The sequence below is a fragment of the Myxine glutinosa genome, chromosome 1, assembly GCF_964187855.1.
Source record: "Myxine glutinosa chromosome 1, kmMyxGlut1.1, whole genome shotgun sequence".
Classification (NCBI taxonomy): Eukaryota; Metazoa; Chordata; class Myxini; order Myxiniformes; family Myxinidae; genus Myxine; species Myxine glutinosa.
Window position 1 is genome coordinate 261,807,657 of NC_136261.1, and position 24,646 is coordinate 261,832,302.

Below are 24,646 nucleotides of genomic sequence, written 5' to 3' on the forward strand. Positions count from 1 at the left end.
CCCACGCCTCCTCCCCCCAAGCCCTCTCCCTCCCACACATCTCCCTGCTCTCAAATGTTATGTTTGTGTGCTTCCCCTTCTCTCCCCATCTTGTCTTCTGCTCCCTCTTTTTATATATTTTGTTTGTCTGGTTGATTTGTTTGTGAAATAAATGTTAGCTCTTTCACGAGCCTCGATTCAGTATACAAAAAAAAAAGAAAAAAAAAGTACTAACGCCGGCCGGAAACGAGGGAATAACTCCCGCGCGAACCACGGATACGATGGAAAATGCCGAGCTGATAAGTAATCCGCGATCCGAGCCGTTTACAATGGGACTAACCCCGATTATAGCGGTTCCTATCATGCCACGTTTACCCAATGGAAGAAAGGACGGATGCGATCGGACAAGAGGAAACCAGAAAGTAGGAAGAACAAAGATGGGTTTATTAATTATTTACAAGAAAGAAGAAGAGGAAACAAAAGAATGTACAAGATAGGAAGAAGAAGAAGCAGCACCCAGGGCAGTCTTAAACAGTCTTACTCTTAATACCCAGGACAAACATACACACTCACACGGGGATTGTAGATGGTTGATGGAAGGTCCGGCGATGGGGTCCAGGCTCCGGTCCAGCGGCAAAACCCGGCAGGCAGCTCCGCGTATATTGGAACGCGTCCGGACAGTATATAACGGGGGGAAGCTGGTGTCCTACGGCGTACGTAATAGATGCACACTCGTGCCAAACGCACCCTCTCCAATGTTGTCTTTAACAGCGCGCCGTATATCTCTTCTTCAATCCCTTTGATCAGCGCCGTGTACACGCGAGTCCTTTAAGAGTCCTGTGTAGGCAAGCTCTCTCACGCAGTCCTTTTACAACGCGCGTGCCTCCAACCCGTGCTTGTAACGAGCGCGCCTCCAACAAGTCCTTTAACAGCGCCAGCGAGTGAGTCCCCCAAGTCCTGTGACAAATGCCAACCTTCCACTCAAGTGCTTCGCGAGAGTCCTGTGAAAGGGCTTTGCGTTCGCGCTTATATATCTCGACCAGCAAAATGCTCCACGAGCCAAACTGCCACTCTGCCAGCGATGTTCCTTCAGCCCTGGTTGGCTGGTGAGGGCTTACCGGCAACGCCTTTGACGGCTGGATGACGTGGCCACACCTTCTTCTTGGCGCTCCGCCCCCTTTCTCGGGCCTAACCTCGTGGCTTATGGCGGCTGGAGCGAGCGCTAAGGCAGCGAACGCTGCTAACAAAGGAGTGTAACAAATTGGGAGAGCCATGAGGCACCGACTGTAGGGGCACGTAATGGCGTCGCTTGGAGAGAGAGGTCGAAAAATGAACAGATTGGGGACCTACTCTTATTTGATCGACAACGCAGATTCAACTATTGGAAACACGGCCTTATCTAAAACACATACTAATGAAATAACTGAAGTCCTATGGTGGCCTACGTGTTGCTTGTGGCCTAACTAGGGGTGCTACCTTTAACCTTTTAATAATGTCATATTTACAAGAATGATGTCATGTTTACACAAGTGAGGGTTCTAAAACCGCAACAATATGTTGTTATACTCCGGAGAAAGTCTATACAGTAAAGTGATCACCAGCCAACAACAGCCAAGATTCCCGACAAGACAGCAAATCACGATTTTAAAACACCTTCCCATTTCAACGGGAGGATGGCTCTCACCTGTCCTCGGCTAGTCAGTGCGAGAGAATGTTTTGCTCCAGCTGCCACTTTCACAACTTCGCGCTGACCACCCGCCTTCACACACGCTGGCTGCCATCTGCCACATGTTAGTGGGGGGGGGTGGGGGGGGGGGGGACACAGGACAAAACGTAAAGAAACGCAAGTCTATCAAAATTTGAATGGATATGCCAAAATTGTTTTTTATTTTTGTTCAGAATGTCCATTGTCTACTTTAACATTTGCGAGTTATTCTCACCTTGGACAGAGGTCACCAAGACCAAGCTGCCCAACAGCTCCATCACCCCAGCTCCATACTTCTGTCTGAAGGCTCAACTCATCCACATGCTGCAGATCTGAACTTGAACCCTGAGGATTGGATACTGAAGCAGAGTGGGGCTCTCCACGTCGCACCAATGAGGGAACTGTGATCAAATAATTAATGTTACATGGACGAAGAGGACAACATCACGGAATGTCTCAATTACATCACGGAATGTCTCAATCACCTTGGGCAAGGTTAGAGAGGAGGCTGGGCAAAGATAGTCTGCGGCTGCACTCGTCACGTACAGCACGCATGTCCACCAAGCTCCAATACTTTCGGTTCCACAATGTTGATGGTACAGTTGGGGCTTCAGCACCCACTGCACCATCTAAGCTGCGACATTCTGGCTGTATAAAGGGACGCACACAAAATTAAATGAATGAAAAAGTAGTTCTATACACAACTTTATTTTTACCCATGGTGCTAAATCTTGTTGAAATTCACACAAATTTTGAGAATGAAAAATTTTTGAAGGGGAGGGGAAGGTGGGCCGGCAGGATACCCTAGAGGTATGTGCACGAGCCTTCAAAGTGAAGACAACACCAACAACTAGTCTCTGAGCTGTCCGGCCTGGGTACGAATCTCGACCCAGCTACAATCTATCATTCTGGTGTTCCGCATGCAGGGGAAGGTATCAATGTGTGTGCTGGGTGTATCGTCTGCCAACTTTAGTCAGTGGACAACGAATATCGCCTGTGGGTCCTTTGTGAAGAGCAGATGACCTATTGCCGGCGCTCTGGCAAAATTCCAAAAATCTGCTGTACTGGAAATGGAACAGAGAATGACAAACAGGCCAACACCAAAGTATCCTGAAAGGACAGACAATTTGACAATATAAACCCTGCTAGGATCACAAAAACATTTTTTTAGTTGCATTTACTCCACACTTGCAGGGGCTACACAGTGCTGCCCGGGGTGGGCTGGGGGATACCCGGCGCTGCCCGGCTGGGTGAACTTTTCCCAGTGGCGGTTTCGGTACATGTTGGACATGGAAAAGCTATGGAGTTATTGGTACCTACACCCAAAATTTGGGGCCTCTCGGTGCTACAGTTTGGCCATGAAAGAATAGCGTACAAACAAACAAGAAAATATTTTTAGATTCCACATTTATAAAATCCACAGCTCAACAGCTCAGAAGCAAACATACTGGTGCTAAACTATCCTGCCACCTTAAAAGCAGAATTAAGTGATTAAAGGCTTCTTCCTCTGCTTTCATGTATCAATATTAGAATGTAACAAAGGCAATGAATGAAATAATTGTACAAAAAAAAAATTAACTACCTGTTGGTTTGTCCCATCTCCAAGAGATTTAACTCCCTCTGAAACTGCTCTCTCCAGCGTTACTGTAGACGATGGAAGCAGCAGATTCTCAACCTCATCCATGCTTTGAGAACACGATCCCCCCGCAGAGGAATTGTGCTGCTCTCCTGACACTGGCTCCAATAAGCCTTGTCCATTCCCATCCGATTCTGCCACAAAGTCCACCGTGCTCTGATTCTCTGGCATTAAAAAGATCTTGCCCTGTCCTAAGCAATAGTGTTCATCAGAAATTAGCACATGATCATCAGTGTCCGTCATGGTGACAACTAGCTGTTGACACCTTTGGCACCTGTCAGGCTCCAAGCTCGAAAGGACAGTTAGGACTTCCACCAGTGCAATACTGTGTTGCGCACCAGAGCTTGCTTGCAGCACGCGGCGGCCTCGCAATGCTTCAACGATACGGGGGCAAGGTGAAAGACCGACACCCGATCCCTGGCCAATTTGCGGTCCGGTACCCCATGACCACAATTCGCCCTGCTTTGTCAAGGCTAGCGTATGGCTCTCACCACATGACAGTTGTGTCACATTTATATCTCCAGCATTCCAGGAACTTTGCGTCGCATCTTCTCTTGGAAAGGTTAAAGAAGTGGGTTTGCCAACAAATGGCACGTCACAAATCCCACACTGCCCCTCTGTATTTTTTCCCCACATGTAAACAGCTCCATCTTGACACACCACTCCACAATGGGACACTCCAGTCGAAACAGAAATGACGACTCTGCCCACAAGAGAAGTAAGTAGCTGTGGCTGTGACCATGACAATAACATTCCCTCTACATTTTCAAGTTTTGAGCTTAAGTCATACTGATTGTCCACAGCATCAGAAAACTGTGAGTTGTCTCTCCTCTCGGGAAAGGTCTCCTGCAGGTCTCTGAGCAGAACGTGCCTTGCCTGGAATTTTTCATCGGCTTCTGCCAGCGACTCAGTTGTCCTCGATAGGTGGTCAGGTTTTGAAGCATTCAGTTCAGTAGGAGAAAGCCGTTCAAAGCCAAACAATTGCCCACCTGATGAAGACAATGACATCGAGGACACACCTGGTAATGTGCAAAGCCATTGTTATCTTTTTTGTATATATTTATTTTTAATATACTGGATATCTTTTTACATTTGCACCATTTTAAAATCAAAACAATAACGATAGAATTCTGCTCCCTTCTAGATATGAAATCAAACTTTTGCAAAACCCATACATCTCACTTTTGAAAAGAATGACCAAACGGTAACAGAACATGCTCATACTTTCTTATTGTATACAGTAAAGGCTCATGGAAAAGCTAGAATGCTGAACGGATAGAGGACGCAACAGATAAAGAGGAAGAGTAGAGAGGGGGGGGGGGGGAGGGGGAGGAGTAGTGAAGCAACAGTAGTGTTGAAGGACAAATTAGAAGGATACCCAGACAAACTATAGGTATGTGTAGGAATAGGGGGAGGGGGAGGCAGGAGAGAATGCATGGGGTGGAGAATATAGATACAAAAATAAGCTCAGGAAGGAAAACTGGAATTTTGGATTGGAGACCATCAGATGGTGGTGAACAACCATCATGAAGGCATGAAGGGCAGCATGAGATTGAAAATAATGTGGAAGTTGGTTTCACAGGCAGGAAAAAAAAGAGAAACCTGGGGGTGGGGGGGGGAGCAAACATGGAAAGAACAGAGGCTGCAAGATCAGAAAAGAGATGGAAGAAGACAGAGGCACCACCGACCTGTATGAGATGGCGAATTGATAGACCATAGACTTAGCTTCAGCGCGGGAGATTCCAATAATCTGAAAAGCCGTGGTTTCCACGCCATCAAGCTCAGCAAGATGCGAGGCAAGGGAGCCAACCCAGAGCGGAGAGCAGTACTACACCAAGGTGTGGATGAAAGCATCGTAGGTGGATAGAAGTTCAGGTGTGTCAAGGAAGGACTTTGTACATCGAATAATTCCCAGTTGATGGCTGACTTTAGCAGCCAAGTGTGAAATGTTGTTTGCCCAAGAAAGATCATGGCTGATCATGAGACCCAGGAATGATTGAACTTCCTCAAGAGGATCCTCAATAAACTAGCTGGAGAGGTTTGGGAGAGGGGGGGGGGGTGGTGGGTGGGTTGCCAGACAGTCGTTTTGGAGAAACTGTGTGTGTGAGATTTGTCAGGATCGAAAGACATTCCAAGTGTTTGTGCAGCTTGTGATTTTGTCAAGGTCTGAAGAGATGGGTGCAGCCTGCCTGTCTGAAGGATGAGGGATGTCACAGCAGTGGGTGGAGTCATCAGCAAATAGATGAAGAGGATGTTCCAGAGTCAGAGATGATTGATAAATATTAGGAAAAGGACTAGGGCCCAGCCAGAACACTGCCTTGGGGTGCTCCAAGCTTTGACAGGGAGAGGAGCTGAAAGGATTCCGTTGAGAGCCACATGTTGACTACGAGAGTAGAGGAAGTCAGTAATGCAATAGTGTCGTCAGCTTTGGATGCCATAAGCAGACTTTGGAGAGAATGGTGGGATGCAGATTTTAACAAAAGCTCAAGACATGATGGCCCTGATCTTATGTCTGACAATGAGGGCCTCCATCCATTTTTGGGTGGGTAGGAGCAGTATGTCCAAGGTGGAATGACCAGGTCTGAAACCAAATTGATGATCTGAGATGAGGTTGTTGGTCTGTAGTTGAAGGGATCGGTTTTTGAACCTTTATAAGCGGTGAAGCCGCTTCAATATTTGGCCATGTCCTTCAGTCGGTCAAAACTGATGTAGAAGAACCTTTCGAGCTCACAGTGTTTAATTCTAAAGGGTTCTAAAGCGTAATTATAAAGGGTCTCGTTTGTTTCTAGGTTTTGCTTAGTTCATATTAAAAATGCCAAATTGAACCACTTCCTTCGGACACAGGAATGTTGGGGGATTTCCAAAAAGATGGAATAAACTAAGACATATGATGGTGAAAAGGGCAGAGAGAGGAAATGCAAAAGCAGCAGAGAAGGTTTTTAGGACACGCAAGCTGATGCTGTCTGGTCCAGTTGCAGAGCCAAAGCCGAGGGTTGAAATAGCCTTCTCTACCTTCTCAGGTACAAAAGACAGAGTCCAGGACCAGTTGGATACAACAAGGAAGGATGGATGCCAAAAGTGAGGGGTTGGAGAGACACGATTTTGAAGCAAACACATAATTGAGCCATTCAGCCTTCTCGTGAGCAGAGCAGGCTGTGATGCTATTTGAATTGAGGGAAGGGATTGAAAGGGAGCATACAACAGAGACAGAAATAACAAGGCACCACCAGCTCTTAGAGGAGGGAGACAAGTTTGAAAGTTTATTTTTGAGGTTCGACAATGTTTTGTGGCTCTCCTGAGAGTGGACACACACTTGTTGTGGACGTTTTGGAATGCAATGAGATTGCCTTTTGGTCGGATTAGCCTTCCAATAAGAGAAAGCAAATTGTTTCAGAGGAACTGCCGCACCACATGATTCAGCATACCATGGGCGGAAAGGTTAGGATAACTGAAGACGAAATGGGATGAATCTGTGCATAAGAGAGAGCATGACTTCCTTTGACTTTCTCATCTTTATGCATTTCAGCTATATATCTTCTATCTTGTCATTCATCTAAACTGAATGACATAGTATATGAACAAGGTTGAGCACATTTGTGACGTCACAGTAGTTCCGTTCTTTGCATTATTGTCATCGATCTGTCCTGTCTGGGTTTAATCACCAACAATCGGACTTAAAATCTGCCATTCTGAGGTTACGCCACCAGCAGACACAACAATCCTTCACATGGGGGTGTAGAGTATGCGTTACAAGAATTTTGATTGTGGATGTTACATCTTTTAACATAGCAAGCCATTGTGTGCTAGTACCCTGGCTAAAAACCCTGTTTGAAGTTAGCTGTACAATTACCAAAACTACCTGCAATTGAATAGGTAGGAGCACTGGGTTTCCCCTCAAATCTGTTCAAGTCCAAACCCACCTTGACCGAGCAGAAGACCATGAGCCTGTCCAACAGCTGCCTGGATCACAGAAATTCCATCTGGAAGGCGGACCGTCTGCGGCTGGCAGCCATTGTCATCCTGGGACCACAGGAGTAACACTCCACGATCCTTCTTCACAATCCCTGGCAAGCTGTTTTGAAGTAAAAACATCACAGTTAACTTTAACAAGTAATTTACACGAACTGGAAGCCCAAAGACATATATTATTATTTTTTTCTTACGATTTTGGGATTAAAAACAAAAGTCTTTCGATTCAGGTACAGTTTATGTTTCAATGAAAGTCAATTCTTGGAACTCTCGAGTACAATCAATGTCTAGCCTGTGCTGGCATAAATCGCACATCAAGACAAGCCCACAAAATCACATGACTGCCAGACATTGTGGGTTGTATGCTCTTTCATCTTCTTCTTCACGCGTTTGTGAAATGCTTATTCACTCCAATCAGTTATAAACAAAATGTATCGTAACAGTTTTTTGCCCTGTTTCACCATGTTGTTCCCACTATATTTCTCAATCTTTAAACAACCGATATACACCAATGAACGCTAACCGAAGTAGAACATGCTGCATGCGCGTGTATGGAACATGACGGCAGGTTTCTATGCTGCGGACATAGTGTCACAGGAGAAATTTAGAATTTGGCCAAGGTGCCAGTAAATTATGGCCTCCTCATTCAAAAGGTACCATGGGATCTTTGATTTGGCGAATAATTATCCAACACACTTGTTTTTGTTGGAGTGACTTGTTTTTTGGAAGAAAAAAAATTAAAGATTATTCTAAGCAGGAAACTTACTGTTTTTAAAAGATGTCATAAAGGACAAACACCAAGCATGAATAATAAATGTAACATGGTGGATAAGGTGGTGTAAAGGCCGCTGCATCAATGGCGGTAAATGTCTGGAAATTATTTACTACGTCCTTTAATAAACATTTCCATGTTAACATTCTTATGGTAAAACCCTAGCACTGGTGACTGAGAGATTTGATGGTATATTTGATGTTTTTTTATCATTTGATCAGATGGCTTACAATGAGATGTTTGATCTATTGTCGTCCGAGTCAATTTGTCCCTCAGTTTTTTCGATAACATTTTAAAATTCCAACTCTATGTAAATGTAAGATGCTTGTTTTGATGTTCTGTTGTTGAAAATGACATTGTTTGTGCTGTTATGCCATGAAGTTATGATAAAAACTTATGATAAAAACTTATGAAGTTATGAAAATGACATCTCTCTGACTCTCTTGAAAATCCTCTCTATCTCTTTGCTGACGACTCTACTCTCTGTCGCTCCATTCTTCATCCCTCAGATCGGCAGTCTGCAGCCTCCTCACTCACTGCAGACCTGGACAAAATCACAGACTGGGCAAACAAGTGGAACATGTCTTTCAATCCTGACAAATCCCACACTCTTACGATGTCTCTCCGAAAAGACCGACTGGACTCCCATCCACTTTCTGAATAATCCTCTCCAAGAAGTTCTGTCACTCAAGCTTTTGGGTCTCACTATCTGCCATGATCTTTCCTGGGAAAACCACATTTCAAAGCTGGCCCCCAAAGCCAGTCGCCGACTGGGCATCCTCCGTCGTGCGAAGTCCTTCCTTGGCACACCTGAGCTCCTCACCACATACAAGGCTTTCATCCGCAGCTCAATGGAATACTGCTCTCCCCTCTGGGCTGGTGCTCCTGCCTCACACCTAGCTCGTCTTCACGCTGTTGAAACCAAAGCATTCAGAATCATTGGAATCTCCCGCGATGAAACTAACTCCAAGGGCCTCTCACTCACTCACCACAGGCAGGTTGGTGGTCTTCCCGTCTTCTACCGACTCCTCTCCGGCCTTGCACCCCCAGCTCTCTCTGGGCTCTGTCCCGCAAGTATTCCTACAGGTCGCACAAGATCCGCCTGCAGCCCTCTTATGGTTAAACTACCAAAATCAAGACTCTCTGCTCACCTTCACTCCTTCATTCCTCTTTTCTTCTGCCTCTGGAACAAACTCCCTCACTCTCTTCAATCCCACTCCACCCTCCAGGTCTTTAAAACAGCTGTTCACCACCATCTCTTATCTTCCCCCATCCAAAACCTTGATCTTTTCTACCCCTGCTAATTTCACCCCAATTCCACTTTTTTGAAATACCAACTTCTGTCCTGGAAGTCCTTGGTGTCCTTGGTGTCCTTGGTGTCCTTGGTGTCCTTGTGTTTTATACTTCTTCCTCCCCACGCCTCCTCCCCCCAAGCCCTCTCCCTTCCACACATCTCCCTGCTCTCAAATGTTGTGTTTGTGTGCTTCCCCTTCTCTCCCCATCTTATCTTCCGCTCCCTCTTTTTATATATTTTGTTTGTCTGGTTGATTTGTTTGTGAAGTAAATGTTAGCTCTTTCACGAGCCTCGATTCAGTATACAAAAAAAAAAAAGAAAAAAAAAAAGTGAATTATATACTTGAACAAGGAGGTTTACAAAGACTTGGACAAATTATTACAGCATTTTATGTCATCACGACCAATCAAATTTGCAGCTACTCACAGACCCCACCCATGTCCTTGTTTCTCAAAACTGTATGGGAAAAGGTGTTCTATGAACTCTCTAGATACTTCTGCCACCAAAGGTTAGTGGAGGTTATGTTTGCACCCCATCTGTCTATCAACAGGATATCTCAAAACGTTGTGGACGGATTCAGACTAAATTTGGTTTGGTTGGGTGCATGCTACAGGTTGGGTGAGTAGCAAGGAAGAATCGATTCAATTTTGAATATCCGAAAACGGATTCGGACACAATAATTTTTAAAATCTTAAGTGATTCTTCACCATTGAGTGATAGGGCCGAATACAATATTTAGCATGATATTACAAAAAGTTATAGATAAGACGAGCTATGACAAAATTAGGTGGACGAGTTGGTTAACTGACAAGAACAAGCCGATTATATACCAGACCCGGCCTATCAGTGGGATACAACACAAACTGTTCAGCCTGGCGGAGGTATGCGCTCTCCTGATTGCCCTCATAATTTAGAGATGTGACAGCTGGATTCATATCCCCCCTCCTCTCAAAATAATAGCATACTCTAAGATGACGGGAATAATCGGGAATCTAACAAACATACTATAATAAGGCAATTCTCTGTATGTGTGTGCATATGTACATCTGAAAACAATAGGGGGGGGGGGGGGGACTTAAAAATAACTAGAGCAATGCGACTGTCACCAATATGCTTCCACATAGTCCCACAGCAGGTAGCTGCCCTCAGTCACCGTCCTAAAAATAAAGAAGTTTGATTTTAATCCCTTCAGCTGTTTTCAAGTATCACATTTTCACCAGCCATGACAGGTTTCACATCGATTGGTGAAGCAGTTTCAGAGAAGGGAATTTTTAAAATATCGGCTTTAAAGCTAATATGGCTGCCACACCACATGGCATTTGATCTTAGAAAAATGTATACTCTGCATGTGTATGGGTAGGGGATCATGTTTGTGAAGTTTCGTGTTGATCGGATGAGATTAGTTTTTCTATCCAAAAAATGCTGCCAAACCACATGACCTATGATGTCAACATTTTCAAACGATATGCAACAATGGTGTGAGATGATATTTGTAAAATTTCGCATCAATAAGGTGAGCGTTTCAGATATGTATGTATGTATATATATATATATATATATATATATATATATATATATATATATATATATATATACATATATATATATATATATATATATATATTGTTGTGGATATGAGGATTGTGTTTTTTTTATTATTAGTGCTTTATTCTGGACCCTCCTTACTCCAGTTATGTATAAAGGTCAAAGGGCGTCCCATAATTAGGTCATAAACAATCACGTCAGCTAATCATAGATTTCCCCCTTGTTGATAGTTATATCTTTATTATGTGTATTAGGGTAAGGCCTTGTCTTCCATTAAGATGACACTCCATTGCGCCAAGTGAAACAAGATAGTTTCCCTTTCATTCCCATTCCCAAAATCTCCATTTCCAGCTACATTCCCTCCAAGTCTCCATTGCAAACCGCATTGGGCAGTTTGCCAGGTTTGTTACAGCTGTGGTTGCTGATTTCGCCCCAAAACCACCATTGAACATGTGTTCGGGTCGGGGAAGAAAGGCGTGCCCCCACCTAGTCATCAAGGGCGGAGCCAGAGGGCCGTGCCGACCAATCAGGGCCGAGGTGAGCTGACCGATGGGCGTGTCCTGAAGGCCAGCGGCTTGATCGCCTGAGGCGCTATAAAAGCGCGCGCGCAAGAACAGAGTTGTTGGACAGGGAGACGTGCGTTGTTGTTGAGTTGAGTGGTTGGACCAGATGAGCTTTGACAAAACGAGAGACGAGTCCTAAAAAGAGCACGCGACGTCCACCCAGCCGCAACAGCCGCTTGGGGCCTGGACGGCAGTTTTGAGCAGGGCCGCGAAGGAACGGCGGCTGCGAAACGCGCCGATCGTGTTGCAGGACCCGTTGGACCTTCCTCTCCCTCCAGCCATCCACCTCCTGCCTTTCCATCCTTTTGTGTACGTGAGTTTGTTCTGTGTGTCTTGTCCCTGGGTTAATTAAGTTTGTATAAGCTAGTGTTGCACTGTGTCTCTGAATTCTTCTGTAAATTATTTTCTTATCTTTCCTTCTTCCTTGGTTACTTTTGGTTGTAAATAGTAAATAAATTATATTCGTATTCCTTACCCTTTGTCTTTCTTCTTCTTCACATCCTTCGCTTTAGTCTTTTCCCCATTGAATATCTGTGGCGCGATCCGGCCAATGTTCAGGAATCGGGTTAGTCGGGGTAACTGTGCGGCCGCGGTGCCATCCGCTCGGCAAACCAATATCTTATCCGCAGTCCGTAACAATATATATATACTTTGGTATATGCTAGGTATATATATAAAAGAAAGTTTTTGTTTGTTTGTTTGTCTGTGCAAACTAATCTCCTGAACAGTAAAAGACAGGAGGAAACCTCTAATACAAAAAATGTCGGGAGGGGCCCCGGGAAGGTTTTAGGCGATGTGGCGAGACCGGTCGAGACCCACCTCGGCCAGGCTGGGCCCATTTCACAATGAAAAGCTGAGCTGAATTATAGTAGTCAATCTTCTACGGCCACGAGTAAAAGCTGAATTATAGTTGTAAATTCATTCAAAAAGAACCAAAAATGTCGGGACGGGCCCCAGGAAGGTTATAGTCGAGGTGGCGAGGCCGGTCGAGGCCGCATCGGCCGGGCTGGGCCCATTTCGCAATTTAAAGCTGAGCTGAATTATAGTAGTCAATCTTCTACGGCCACAAGTAAAAGCTGAATTATAATAGTAAATTCATTCAAAAATAACTAAAAATGTCGGGACGGGCCCCGAGAAGGTTTTTGGCTCGGTGGCGAGGCCGGTCAAGGCCGCCTCGGCCGGGCTGGGCCCATTTCGCAATAAATCTTCTTCTTCTTTCAAAATTCTCTTGAAGTACAACTTATGCACTTAATAGGAATATCTGACCGATTTCAACACATGCTTTCAAAATTCTCTCTCACGGGGCCTGACAGAAAAAAAAAAAGAACAAGGAATCGTTGAGCACTAACTGATATAGTCCTGCAGATTAGCAAACCAATTGTTCATTTTTTGATAAAAGCATCAAAATTGGCACAGACATAGATAATTACATGGTAAACAATTTCAGATATGAAGGCACTTGAAATTATACCTATGTTGGCCAGAGCGGCCATTTTCCAATATGGCCACCATGCTGCATTAGCGATATAGATAATGCCTACTAGATGTCTGTTTGTGTCTAATAGCCAATTTAGAGCTGCCAATTGCTCATGATCTTATGCCAGAATATTAACCAGGTGCTGGCCTGAATATTTATGGGTGCCATTTTTCAAAAGGCCGCCATGTTCACAAAATGGGATCATATCTGAGCATATTGCTTTCAACAGTTCAGCTTATGTAAAAATTGACGTACTGCTAGGTATATTAGTTTCTTGGACATTCTCCTTCACACCAGCAGAGAGCTGTGCATTTAAGTGCAGCCTTTTTGCATTTGCAGCGGTTACGGCATCCTTTCTTGTAGCCACAGGAGATCAACTCATAGCAGGTCTTGGATGGTTCAGGAAGTGTCATCCAATTTGGTTGATAAAGTCCTCATCAGTCTTTATCCAACCCCAGCTACATGGAGAAGGAAGTGCAGGTTGTGGAAGCAGTGTCTGGCCCCAGATATGGCCACCCTGGAAAACAGCCCTCTTAACATGTTGTGCTAGAGCAGCCTGTGTTGGCAGAATTCGCTTAATAGAGTTATTCTTTGCAAACAGCTTCTTCCTAGCCTTGTTAACATCAGTGCAAGTACTTGTTCGATCAAAGAGGAGTATGACGAACCTCTCAATGACACTCATGCTTTGTTCAGAGATCCCACTGGGAGCACGTGCCAGTCGCAAAAGTGCATCAGTGAGCTCCGGCAATGAGTTCCAAGTAGCCCATGCAGTTTTCTTTCAATGTCAAACAAAGGCTGACACCGTATCACACCTTGTTCGGGCATGAAACATTGGAAGCGCACGTGATTTCTCTGGACCCAGACAGGCTGCAATTTTGTGGGTTGGTATGTAGCAAAAAACTCTTTCCTGTTCCAAAAGATAGCCACAGTTCATCTTTATCTGGTAGTGTATGAGCTACCATCACAGCCAACACCACAACATCGGTGTCAACAGTACGTACCAGTATCTGGTGATGTACGTGCTTTGCAGCATGTGCTACATGCAGCAACATTCGACTGTCTGCCTCTTCATGGTTGCATGGTTGCATGGTTCAAGTGAGTCAATGTCCTGTTGTGGTGGCACACAGAGTACCCAGTCCCCATCTGTGACTACCAGCTCCTTGTTTTCAGTATCGAATGAATGGATGAGTACTTTTGACAGGAAACTGAATAGTTCTGTCTTATTGATATCCACACGCAAGAAGTCCTGCCAGTTTTTTGGTATGGATGCAGACTCAACAACACGTCTGCGAACCCCCTTTCCACGTTTTGCCCTGGCTGTTGCTTTTAGAGAATCAATTACATAGCTGTCCCAGACCAGATCTAGACGTGATGCATGTTGAAGCTGTCCGAAGATGTATGGGATGAACACCTGACTGGCATATTCAAGAAATGTCTTTGCAATTCCTGGCTTCAGCATTTGAATGATGGCTGCTCCATCTAGTACTATATTGGTGACACTAGAAGCTTCTGATTGCACATTGGAAAGGCCTTCCAGACACGTCAACAAGTCACTCTTGGTGCCTAGGTGAAGTCTCCCTGCCTCAGAGCGTGCTGGTGGGCATCCTTGGTTCTCGTGTCGAAAGAATTCATCAAGATTTCCATCCCGAGTCTGACAGCCGATATACAACCAAGAAAATAATTCCATGTCACTCTCCAGGGAGGCAAACTGTTGCTTTCCCTTAGGTGCTTTGTCTATAGGGGTGCCTAAAAGTGGTAGCTTATTACGGTAAAGTACATCATCGATTGACTTGGTCCTGCCTAGGAGACATTCCTTTGTGAATTGATCAAACTGTTCTTGGCCTAGGTTCTTGGCAGTACGGACTGTCTTCAATACTGAAGGGTCTGTAATTTCTTTGGTATCAAGGACAAGTAAGTCTTGGCTCTCCTCATCAAAAGGGTTGCCCAGTTCCTCGATTACACTCACAAGTGAACGAACATCTATTGCAAAGGATTGCTGTACACTCGATGTTTGATCATGGTGACACAAGTCTACTCGTTTTTCCCTGTGAAGCTCCACATTCTCAAATTCCTGAATAACTCTGGCAACCTCTGGGCCAGCAATCATCCACCGCCGCAGAGCACTTGGATTCTCTGTGAGGCCAATCGCCCCTCCGTCACCCTTGATGCAAGCATTATTCTGTTCATGTGCTTGATCAATAGTGATGGCTGAGAATACCCGTTTGGTCTTCTGCACCGTAAAGTGACCAGCACTAAATTCTCTGTAAACGTCTGGGTGTTGCTTTGACAGTTGAGCCATATCTCTCAGATGCACTGGTATCCAGCGCGCATAGTTTGTGTGATCTAGTGCATAGAACCATGGAGTCAGTTCTGTCAGTGCATCCAGATACTTAGTAAAATTGGCCTCTCGTATGAAGTGCACATAGATTAGAATGCAAATTTCCAGTGCCATTGTTGTTGCCCAGTACTGAAACTGTGGGCAATTCTATTATCTGTCATTACACCAAGCATCAAAGTCCACTGGGGGTCTCTCCATCTTCTGTATTGGCAACACTGTAGTGGTTATAGGCTCGATGTTGCAGAATGTATAAGGCAGCAGCTGTGATTTGGTGTGCCCTTCTTGTACGTGTAACATGTGCTGCCTGGAGGAAGGAGTCTGCTGTTCCTGCTGTAGTAATCTCTGCTTGTACCAGTGCTTGTACCCATCCACTTCCATGTAGCCAGTCACCCACAGTCTTCAGAGCTGCCATCTCGATGTGGAGACCACCGAACATCACCACAAATTGATCTTCTCCATATTTCTCAGGCCACTTCCACTGGATCTGTTTGGCGAGAGCATAAAGCGGATGGTCAAATGTCAGCACTGGTGTTTGGCCTGTGTTCAGATGTTCGATAGCATTCTTCACTACATCCATCGAGTGTTTAATCATAGCCACAGTGTGGGCACACTCCTGGAAAAGGGGGAGTAAGGCAGTGGGTGTGATGATTCGATCACCAGGGGTTTGATGGCTTACATGGTATGCAGCCCATGATATGTTCTCAAAGTCCTTCTCTTCGTCATCATCAAGGACATGTCTCGTGTTTTCCAACCACCTGTACTGTTGTTCGGTATGGGTCTTGAAATTACTCCTTCGCAGGGAGGTGACATGGGTAGCCAGAACAGTAGATTCCTTGATGCTGGATGTAACAGGTGGTACATCAGCATAGAAATGTGGTACATCGCCAACATTGCCTCCAATTATGACAATACCACGGTCTACTCCAGCATCTGCGCAAGTGGGATGTTGCAGCAATGAGATTCCTGTTCCATGGAATGAGTCTTCGGCTGTGGTTGCACTCGGATTGTGCTCAATATTGTCCACAGCAGCAGTTGTGAATATGTTGCCACGCATAGTGGTTGGACAAACCACTTGCTCCATGTGAAAGCGTTGGCAGACATTGTTCCCCATATCAGCAGAGAGGCACAGCATGCAGTAATATGAGATGCTGAGGCCGAGATTGAATAGCCTGTCTACCAGTTCTTTATTACGAGTTTATCCATGCAGCATTAGCCCAATGTATGTTGGAAGAGGTGTTTCCTGGGAGGTATCATGTCTGACTGATGGAGTAGTGTTTTTCTGGGTTCGCTTGTGCTTGACACAGTTATATTTCAGAAGCTGGGCAATAGCCAGTGTTGCTGGTGTCGTAGACACCAGGCTTTGGTCCTTGATGCTGGGGCCCTCCAGCACACTGCTTACTAAGGCAAGCAAAAGTTTTGGCACAGAGTTCTCCTGGTAACTTTCATCAAATGACCCATTGAAAGGCAATGAGTCTTCGAACATGTGTTTTTTTTTTGTTTTTTTGTATACAAGATCGAGGCTCGTGAAAGAGCTAACATTAATCACACAAAAAGACAAACCGACACACAAAACACAAAAAACAAGGGGAGCGGCAGACAAGATGGGGAGAGAGGGGGAAGGACACAAACACAACATTTGAGAGCAGGGACATCGGGAGGACTTGGGGGGGAGGTGGGAGAGGAATAAAACATATGAACACTGCAAGGACTCTGGGGTGAATTACCGGGGGTAGAAAAGATCAAGGTTTTCGATGGGGGAAGATAAGAGATGGTGGTGAACAGCTGTTTTAAAGACCTGGAGGGAGGAGTGGGATTGAAGGGAGTGGGGGAGTTTGTTCCAGAGGTGGGAGAAAAGGGGAATGAAAGAGTGAAGGTGAGCAGAGAGCCTAGACTTTGGCAGTTTAACCATAAGAGGGTTGGAGGCAGATCTTGTGCGACCTGAAGGAATATTTGGGGGACAGAGCACAGAGAGAGCTGGGGGAGCAAGGCCGGAGAGGAGTCGGTAGAAGACAGAAAGACCACCAACCTGCCTGCGGTGAGTGAGTGAAAGGCCCTCGGAGTTGACTACATCGCAGGAGATTCCAATGATTCTGAAAGCTTTGGCCTCAACAGCGTGAAGCCGAGCAAGGTGTGAGGCAGGAGCACCAGCCCAGAGGGGGGAACAGTATTCCATTGAGCTGCGGATGAAAGCCTTGTATGTGGTGAGGAGCTCAGGTGTGCCAAGGAAGGACTTCGCACGACGGAGGATGCCCAGTCGGCGACTGGCTTTGGAGGCCAGCTTGGAAATGTGGTTTTCCCAAGAAAGATCATGGCAGATAGTGAGACCCAAAAGCTTGAGCGACAGAACTTCTTGGAGAGGATTGTTGAAAAAGTAGATGGGAGGGTTGTCCAGTCGGTCCTTTCGGAGAGACATTGTAAGAGTGTGAGATTTGTCAGGATTGAAAGACATGTTCCACTTGTTTGACCAGTCTGTGATTTTGTCCAGGTCTGCAGAGAGTGAGGAGGCTGCAGACTGCCGATCTGAGGGATGAGGAATGGAGTGGCAGATAGTGGAGTCATCAGCAAAGAGAGAGAGAGGATTTTCCAGAGAGTCAGAGAGATCATTGATGAAGACCAGAAATAGCACAGGGCCCAGAACACTACCTTGTGGAACTCCAGCCAGAACAGGAAGGGAAGATGAGAGAAATCCATTCAGGGCCACACGTTGCCTACGACCAGAGAGGAAATCCGCAAGCCATGAGTGGAGATTTCCCTGAATACCATAGGAGGTGAGTTTGGTGAGCAGAGCTGGGTGCCAGACCGTATCGAAGGCACGTGATATGTCAAGTGAGACAGCTCTGATTTCCTGTTTGGCATTGAGGACCTCCATCCATTGTTGAGACAGCAGAAGCAACATGTCCAGAGTAGAATGACCTGGTCTGAATCCAAATTGATGATCAGAGATCAAGCCATTGGAGAAGAGGAAGGATTTGATATCTGAAGCAATGATGGATTCCATGACTTTGCTGGTAATTGGGAGCAGGCTGATTGGTCTGTAGTTGCAAGGATCTGTTTTTGCACCTTTTTTGTGTAAAGCGGTAATGTTTGCTGATTTCCAAGATGCTGGCAGATGACCTTGAGCAAAAGAGAGGGTGAAAAGAACAGAGAGAGGGTGAGATAGAGCGGCAGAGCAGGATTTTAGGACCCGAGGGCTGATACCATCTGGTCCAGTTGCAGAATCAGAGTCGAGGTTTGATAAAAACTTCTCCACCTTTTCAGGAGAGAAGGACACAGAGTCCAGGAGCAGTTGGGTTCGACTGGGAAAGGTGGGAACAGAGAGAGATGGGTTTGGGACACAAGATTTTGAGGCAAACACAGAGTTGAGGCATTTGTCACGTGCGGTGTCAACTGTGTAGCCATTTGAGGTAAGGGAGGGGATGGAGGGGGAACAAACACCAGAAACGGATTTGACCAGATGCCACCAGGATTTGGAGGAAGGAGACAGGTTTGAGAGTTCAATCTTGAGTGTGGAGAGATAGTGCTTCCTGGCACTCCTGAGGGTAGAAACACACTTGTTTCGAGCTTGGTGGAAGGAACTGAGATTGCCTTCAGTTGGATTTGCCTTCCAAGATGCAAAGGCAAGTTGTTTCAGGGCAACTGCCTCACCACAAGATTCAGTGTGCCATGGATGGGAGGAACGGTAAGACAACTGAAGACGAGATGGGATAAATCTGTGCATGAGAGAGAGCAGTTTGCTTTGGAAGAATTCCCAGGAAGAATTGATGTCAGAGGCATTCGAGATGGGAGACCAGTCCAGTTGATTGATGGCTGCTTGCAGACCGTGCCAGTCGGCCTGAGTGAAATGCCAGACTCGTCGACGCTGAGGAGGCTCTGAGAATGGCCAGAGAGATGTCCACTTTAACAAGCACATGATCAGAAGAACCGATTGGAGCAGAAGAAGAGCAGCAGACATTTGCAGGGAAATTAGTCATAACCAAGTCCAGAAGAGAAGATACAATGTGTGCAGTGTTGACGTACAATGTGTGCAGCATGTGCAAGGTGAACAGCGTCACTATCAATGCCCCCATCACAGGCTTTGCCTAATGCAGCACCGATGTCTTCATCAAATACCAGCACAACATCTCTCCCCTTACTCTGAGCACGCAGGTCTGGGAACTGGGCCAAGAGTCTTTGCTTCAGTCGTGTGGTATTTACTCTTTTGTCGTGTGCAACTCCCAACTGTTCCATTATTGACATGTAGAGATGTGCCAGATCAGCAAGCTTAAAGACTGGTGCAGTTCCTGATTCCAGGCGAGTTTCTTCAATGTACATCACAAGTTCACCAAAGGCGATTCCGGAAATTACACGTTCGCTATCTGTCCCTTGCTGTGCATCTGTCTTGACCTTTCTTGCGCGATTGTATAGGGCCAGCAAACACTTTGTATGGTATTTGGCTTCCAATGCCACCATGTCACCCATACTGAGCCTGGCCAATAGCTCAGTATCCTCAACAACTGCTGCACTTGCCCATACATTGCGGTCAATCTGAAATGTTGAAGCCTCATGAAGGCCATCATTACCAGCCAAATGTCCACAGAAGAAGCATGAAGGCTCGCTTGCAATTATTTCTGTGCTAGCAGGCCACAATCTAGTCCGTTTGCATGGAGTATCACCACTTCCACTCGACGTCGCTGCTACACTTGGCATCGTTCTTTTCTCTGCTCTTCGCAGCATTGTACTGTTGTAGCGGAGCATGCATGTGTGATGCCACTTAGCCTCGTTGGCAACCATAGCAGCTTCAATACCAGAACCAGCATCTATTCTGCCCAACTGCAATGTTCTTGGTAACTGTCTTAGCTCATTGAATTTGACAAGGTTATCAGCAAGTGACTTGCACCCTCTTCCAATGTCTGACTGTTTCTACAGTGCCGGGCATCGAAGCGACTCCATTGTTTGCTCCTGGCATATAACACAAAGTTCCCAGTTTGTATGAGCTGGCTGTTGATATGCAGGTGATGCACATGTGTCCACAAGTTTGAACCGTTTTGGCATGATTAATTAAGTGTCTTAGTCGCTATTATGTGCTATCGGGTCACCTATTACTGCAACCGCCACCTCTATCACAATATCCACCATCCACCACCACCACCATACTCTGCAAAAACATGTAACACATTATTAGGTTGATTGTGGTCGCTATTAAATTCATTGTAATGTGATTGAGTTAGCACTGAAATTTTCAATAAATCGCCACCATTTTCGTAAAATGGTGGCCATTTTGAAAAAATGGCGGCCATATATATTTTATGTCACCCTCTGTTTGATATTCTGGTGCAATAGTATTACCAACTTACACCTTTAAAACGACTTTTGGAATCATAAAGTGACATCTAGAGCGGCATAGCTACATTGCGAATGCCATATGGCCACCATTTTGGAAAATGGCTGCCCTGCCCGACAGAGGTAAAATTTCAAGTGCCTCCATATCTGAAATTGTTTTGTGTATAATATTCCATGCTTGTGCCCATTTTGGTGCTTTTATCAAAAAATAACAATTGGTTTGACATGTTGAGCTAATCCGCTGGAATAATACTGGGCTACCGTCAGACCTATGTACAGAAAATTAAATTCATTCAAAAAGAACCCGGGCAACGCCGGGTGCATTCAGCTAGTTATTTAATATTTTCCTTCAATCCAATATGGCTGCCACACTAAGTGACCAATGATGTTTTCGTGATAATCTTTTAATCGACATGCCTAGTTAATGACACACGTAAAGTTTCGAGTCAATAGATTCTGTGGTTTGGGAGAAGATGGTTTTTTAAGGTTTTAGGTTGAATCCAATATGGCTGCCAAACCATGTGACCTACGATGTCATAATTTTATATTTGTCATATTTGTCTTAATTAAATTTAATATTTCAATACAAATGGGTAATAGATCATGTGCATATAATTTCAGATTTTTAGAATAAGAAATTCGATTAAAACATTTTTGGCTGGTGTACCACCTCACCGATGATGCCATTATCATGCTTTTGTTCCCCATTGGGAGTACTTGACAATATGCCAAGTTTCAAATTCTTCCATTCAGCGGTTTCCAATAAATATTTTTTAAATTATTTGCGTTTATTCCAAGATGGTTGCCATACCACGTGACCTATGACACCACAATTATAATAAATACATTCTGCATGGGTGTCACTCCTACCCTGAATGTTTCGTCTCAGAGATGTGGTTGCTTCGAAAAACGAGGCTTAGCATGGACCGATGGACAGACGTACAGAAGGATGGACAGATGGACGGACAACACGAAAACATAATGCCTCCAGCCACCTTCGGGGGAGAAGGCATAAAATAAAATAAAACCACAGGGCTGCCCTGATGACCAAATTTTGCACACGTGTTGATTAGTATTCAGGATCAGGCCATAAGCACAAATACGCTTTCCCACCCCTTCCAGAAATGTGAGGTGGGAAACACAGAATCTTGTTTCTCAGTCTGAGAGTCCTTTAGGTGCTTTTTTGCAAACTCCAAGTGGGCTTTCATGTGTCTTTCACTGAGGAGAGGCTTCCGTCTGGCTACTCTGCCATAAAGCCCAGATCGGTGGAGTGTTGCAGTGATGGTTGTCCTTCTGGAAGTTTCTCCCATCTCCACACAGGATCTCTGGAGCTCAGCCAGAGTGACCATCGGGTTCTTGGTCACCTCTCTTACCAAGGCCCTTCTCCCCCGATTGCTCAGTTTGGCCGGGCGGCCAGCTCTAGGAAGAGCCCTGGTTGTTCCAAACTTCTTCCATTTAAGAATTATGGAGGCCACTGTGCTCTTGGGAACCTTCAATGCAGCAGAATTTTTTTTTGTAGGCTTCCCCAGATCTGTGCCTCGACACAATCCTGTCTCTGAGCTCTGCAGGCAGTTCCTTCGACCTCATGGCTTGGTTTTTGCTCTGATATGCATTGTCAGCTGTGAGACCTTATATAGACAGGTGTGTGCCTTTCCAAATCATGTCCAATCAATTGAATTTACCACAGGTGGACTCCAATCAAGGTGTAAAAACATCTCAAAGAAGATCAAGAGAAATGGGAGGCACCTGAGCTAAATTTCAAGTGTCATAGCAAAGGGTCTGAATACTTATGTCAATGTGATATTTCAGTTTTTTCTTTTTAATAAATTTGCAAAACTTTCTAAAATCCTGTTTTCTCTTTGTCATTATGGGGTATTGAGTGTAGATTGATGAGGGAAAGAATGAATTTAAACGATTTTAGCACAAGGCTGCAACATAACAAAATGTGAAAAAGTGAAGGGGTCTGAATACTTTCTGAATGCACTGTATAGTTTTAGCCCAATCTCCCAATAGTTAAGAATCACTTTAAAAATTCTGGTGGCCGGATCCAAATCCGGATCTTCACCAAAATCTAATCATTTTGTCAGTGTCACATACGCTACATCTCTGCCAAATTTCGTCCGAATCCATCTCCAACTTTGAGATATTTTGTTCACTAGCAAACGGACAGAGAAACGGACAGACAGGGGTGAAAACATAACCTCCATCCACGTTAGGTGGCGGAGGTAAAAACCATACTCCCCCAGCCCCTCCCCCCTACGAGGCTGGTCAATGACTTGCCAATGCTCCCGTAGGGAGGCGGGTGTTTCTCGTGTGCTGTATTAAAAAAGGCGAGAAACAAATAACTACAAGAGCATTGAGATCCAAACCAAGGGAGTGACATCTTACCTGTTGACACTGATGGCCTGCATACTCCACCTGGATTGGCAACTCAACCTGAAGGAACAATCAGTTACATTCAGCATGGCATCCTACAGCCTTCAGAGACACCCACACAGAGACACAGAGAGACACCCACACAGAGACACAGAGAGACACCCACACAGAGACACAGAGAGACACCCACACAGAGACACAGAGAGACACCCACACAGAGACACAGAGAGACACCCACACAGAGACACAGAGAGACACCCACACAGAGACACAGAGAGACACCCACACAGAGACACAGAGAGACACCCACACAGAGACACAGAGAGACACCCACACAGAGACACAGAGAGACACCCACACAGAGACACAGAGAGACACCCACACAGAGACACAGAGAGACACCCACACAGAGACACAGAGAGACACCCACACAGAGACACAGAGAGACACCCACACAGAGACACAGAGAGACACCCACACAGAGACACAGAGAGACACCCACACAGAGACACAGAGAGACACCCACACAGAGACACAGAGAGACACCCACACAGAGACACAGAGAGACACCCACACAGAGACACAGAGAGACACCCACACAGAGACACAGACAGACACCCACACAGAGACACAGAGAGACACCCACACAGAGACACAGAGAGACACCCACACAGAGACACAGAGAGACACCCACACAGAGACACAGAGAGACACCCACACAGAGACACAGAGAGACACCCACACAGAGACACAGAGAGACACCCACACAGAGACACAGAGAGACACCCACACAGAGACACAGAGAGACACCCACACAGAGACACAGAGAGACACCCACACAGAGACACAGAGAGACACCCACACAGAGACACAGAGAGACACCCACACAGAGACACAGAGAGACACCCACACAGAGACACAGACAGACACCCACACAGAGACACAGAGAGACACCCACACAGAGACACAGAGAGACACCCACACAGAGACACAGAGAGACACCCACACAGAGACACAGAGAGACACCCACACAGAGACACCCACACAGAGACACAGAGAGACACCCACACAGAGACACAGAGAGACACCCACACAGAGACACCCACAGAGAGACACCCACAGAGAGACACCCACAGAGAGACACCCACAGAGAGACACCCACAGAGACACCCACAGAGACACCCACAGAGACACCCACAGAGACACCCACAGAGACACCCCCACAGAGACACCCACAGAGACACCCACAGAGACACCCACAGAGACACCCACAGAGACACCCACAGAGACACCCACAGAGACACCCACAGAGACACCCACAGAGACACACCCACAGAGACACACCCACAGAGAGACACCCACAGAGAGACACCACCCACAGAGACACACCACCCACAGAGACACACCACCCACAGAGACACACCCACAGAGACACACCCACAGAGACACACCCACAGAGACACACCCACAGAGACACACCCACAGAGACACACCCACAGAGACACACCCACAGAGACACACCCACAGAGACACACCCACAGAGACACACCCACAGAGACACACCCACAGAGACACACCCACAGAGACACACCCACAGAGACACACCCACAGAGACACACCCACAGAGACACACCCACAGAGACACACCCACAGAGACACACCCACAGAGACAC

General features: G+C 45.8%; 1 protein-coding gene across 5 annotated transcripts in view; it reads right to left on the bottom strand.

Moving 5' to 3' along the window:
• Positions 1 to 24,646, bottom strand: part of ALS2 (alsin Rho guanine nucleotide exchange factor ALS2) — a 158,100-nt gene that overhangs the window by 131,133 nt on the left and 2,321 nt on the right. For all 5 annotated transcript variants that reach the window (XM_068130874.2, XM_068130868.2, XM_068130850.2 and 2 more), the window contains exons 2-7: positions 22,986 to 23,033; positions 7,241 to 7,392; positions 3,267 to 4,309; positions 2,170 to 2,332; positions 1,920 to 2,085; positions 1,664 to 1,760 (exon numbers count right to left, since the gene is read on the bottom strand). In XM_068130874.2, the coding sequence (XP_067986975.2) occupies positions 1,664 to 1,760; positions 1,920 to 2,085; positions 2,170 to 2,332; positions 3,267 to 4,309; positions 7,241 to 7,392; positions 22,986 to 23,008 (1,644 nt within the window). In that variant the 5' untranslated portion in view covers positions 23,009 to 23,033. The remainder of the gene's footprint in view (positions 1 to 1,663; positions 1,761 to 1,919; positions 2,086 to 2,169; positions 2,333 to 3,266; positions 4,310 to 7,240; positions 7,393 to 22,985; positions 23,034 to 24,646) is intronic.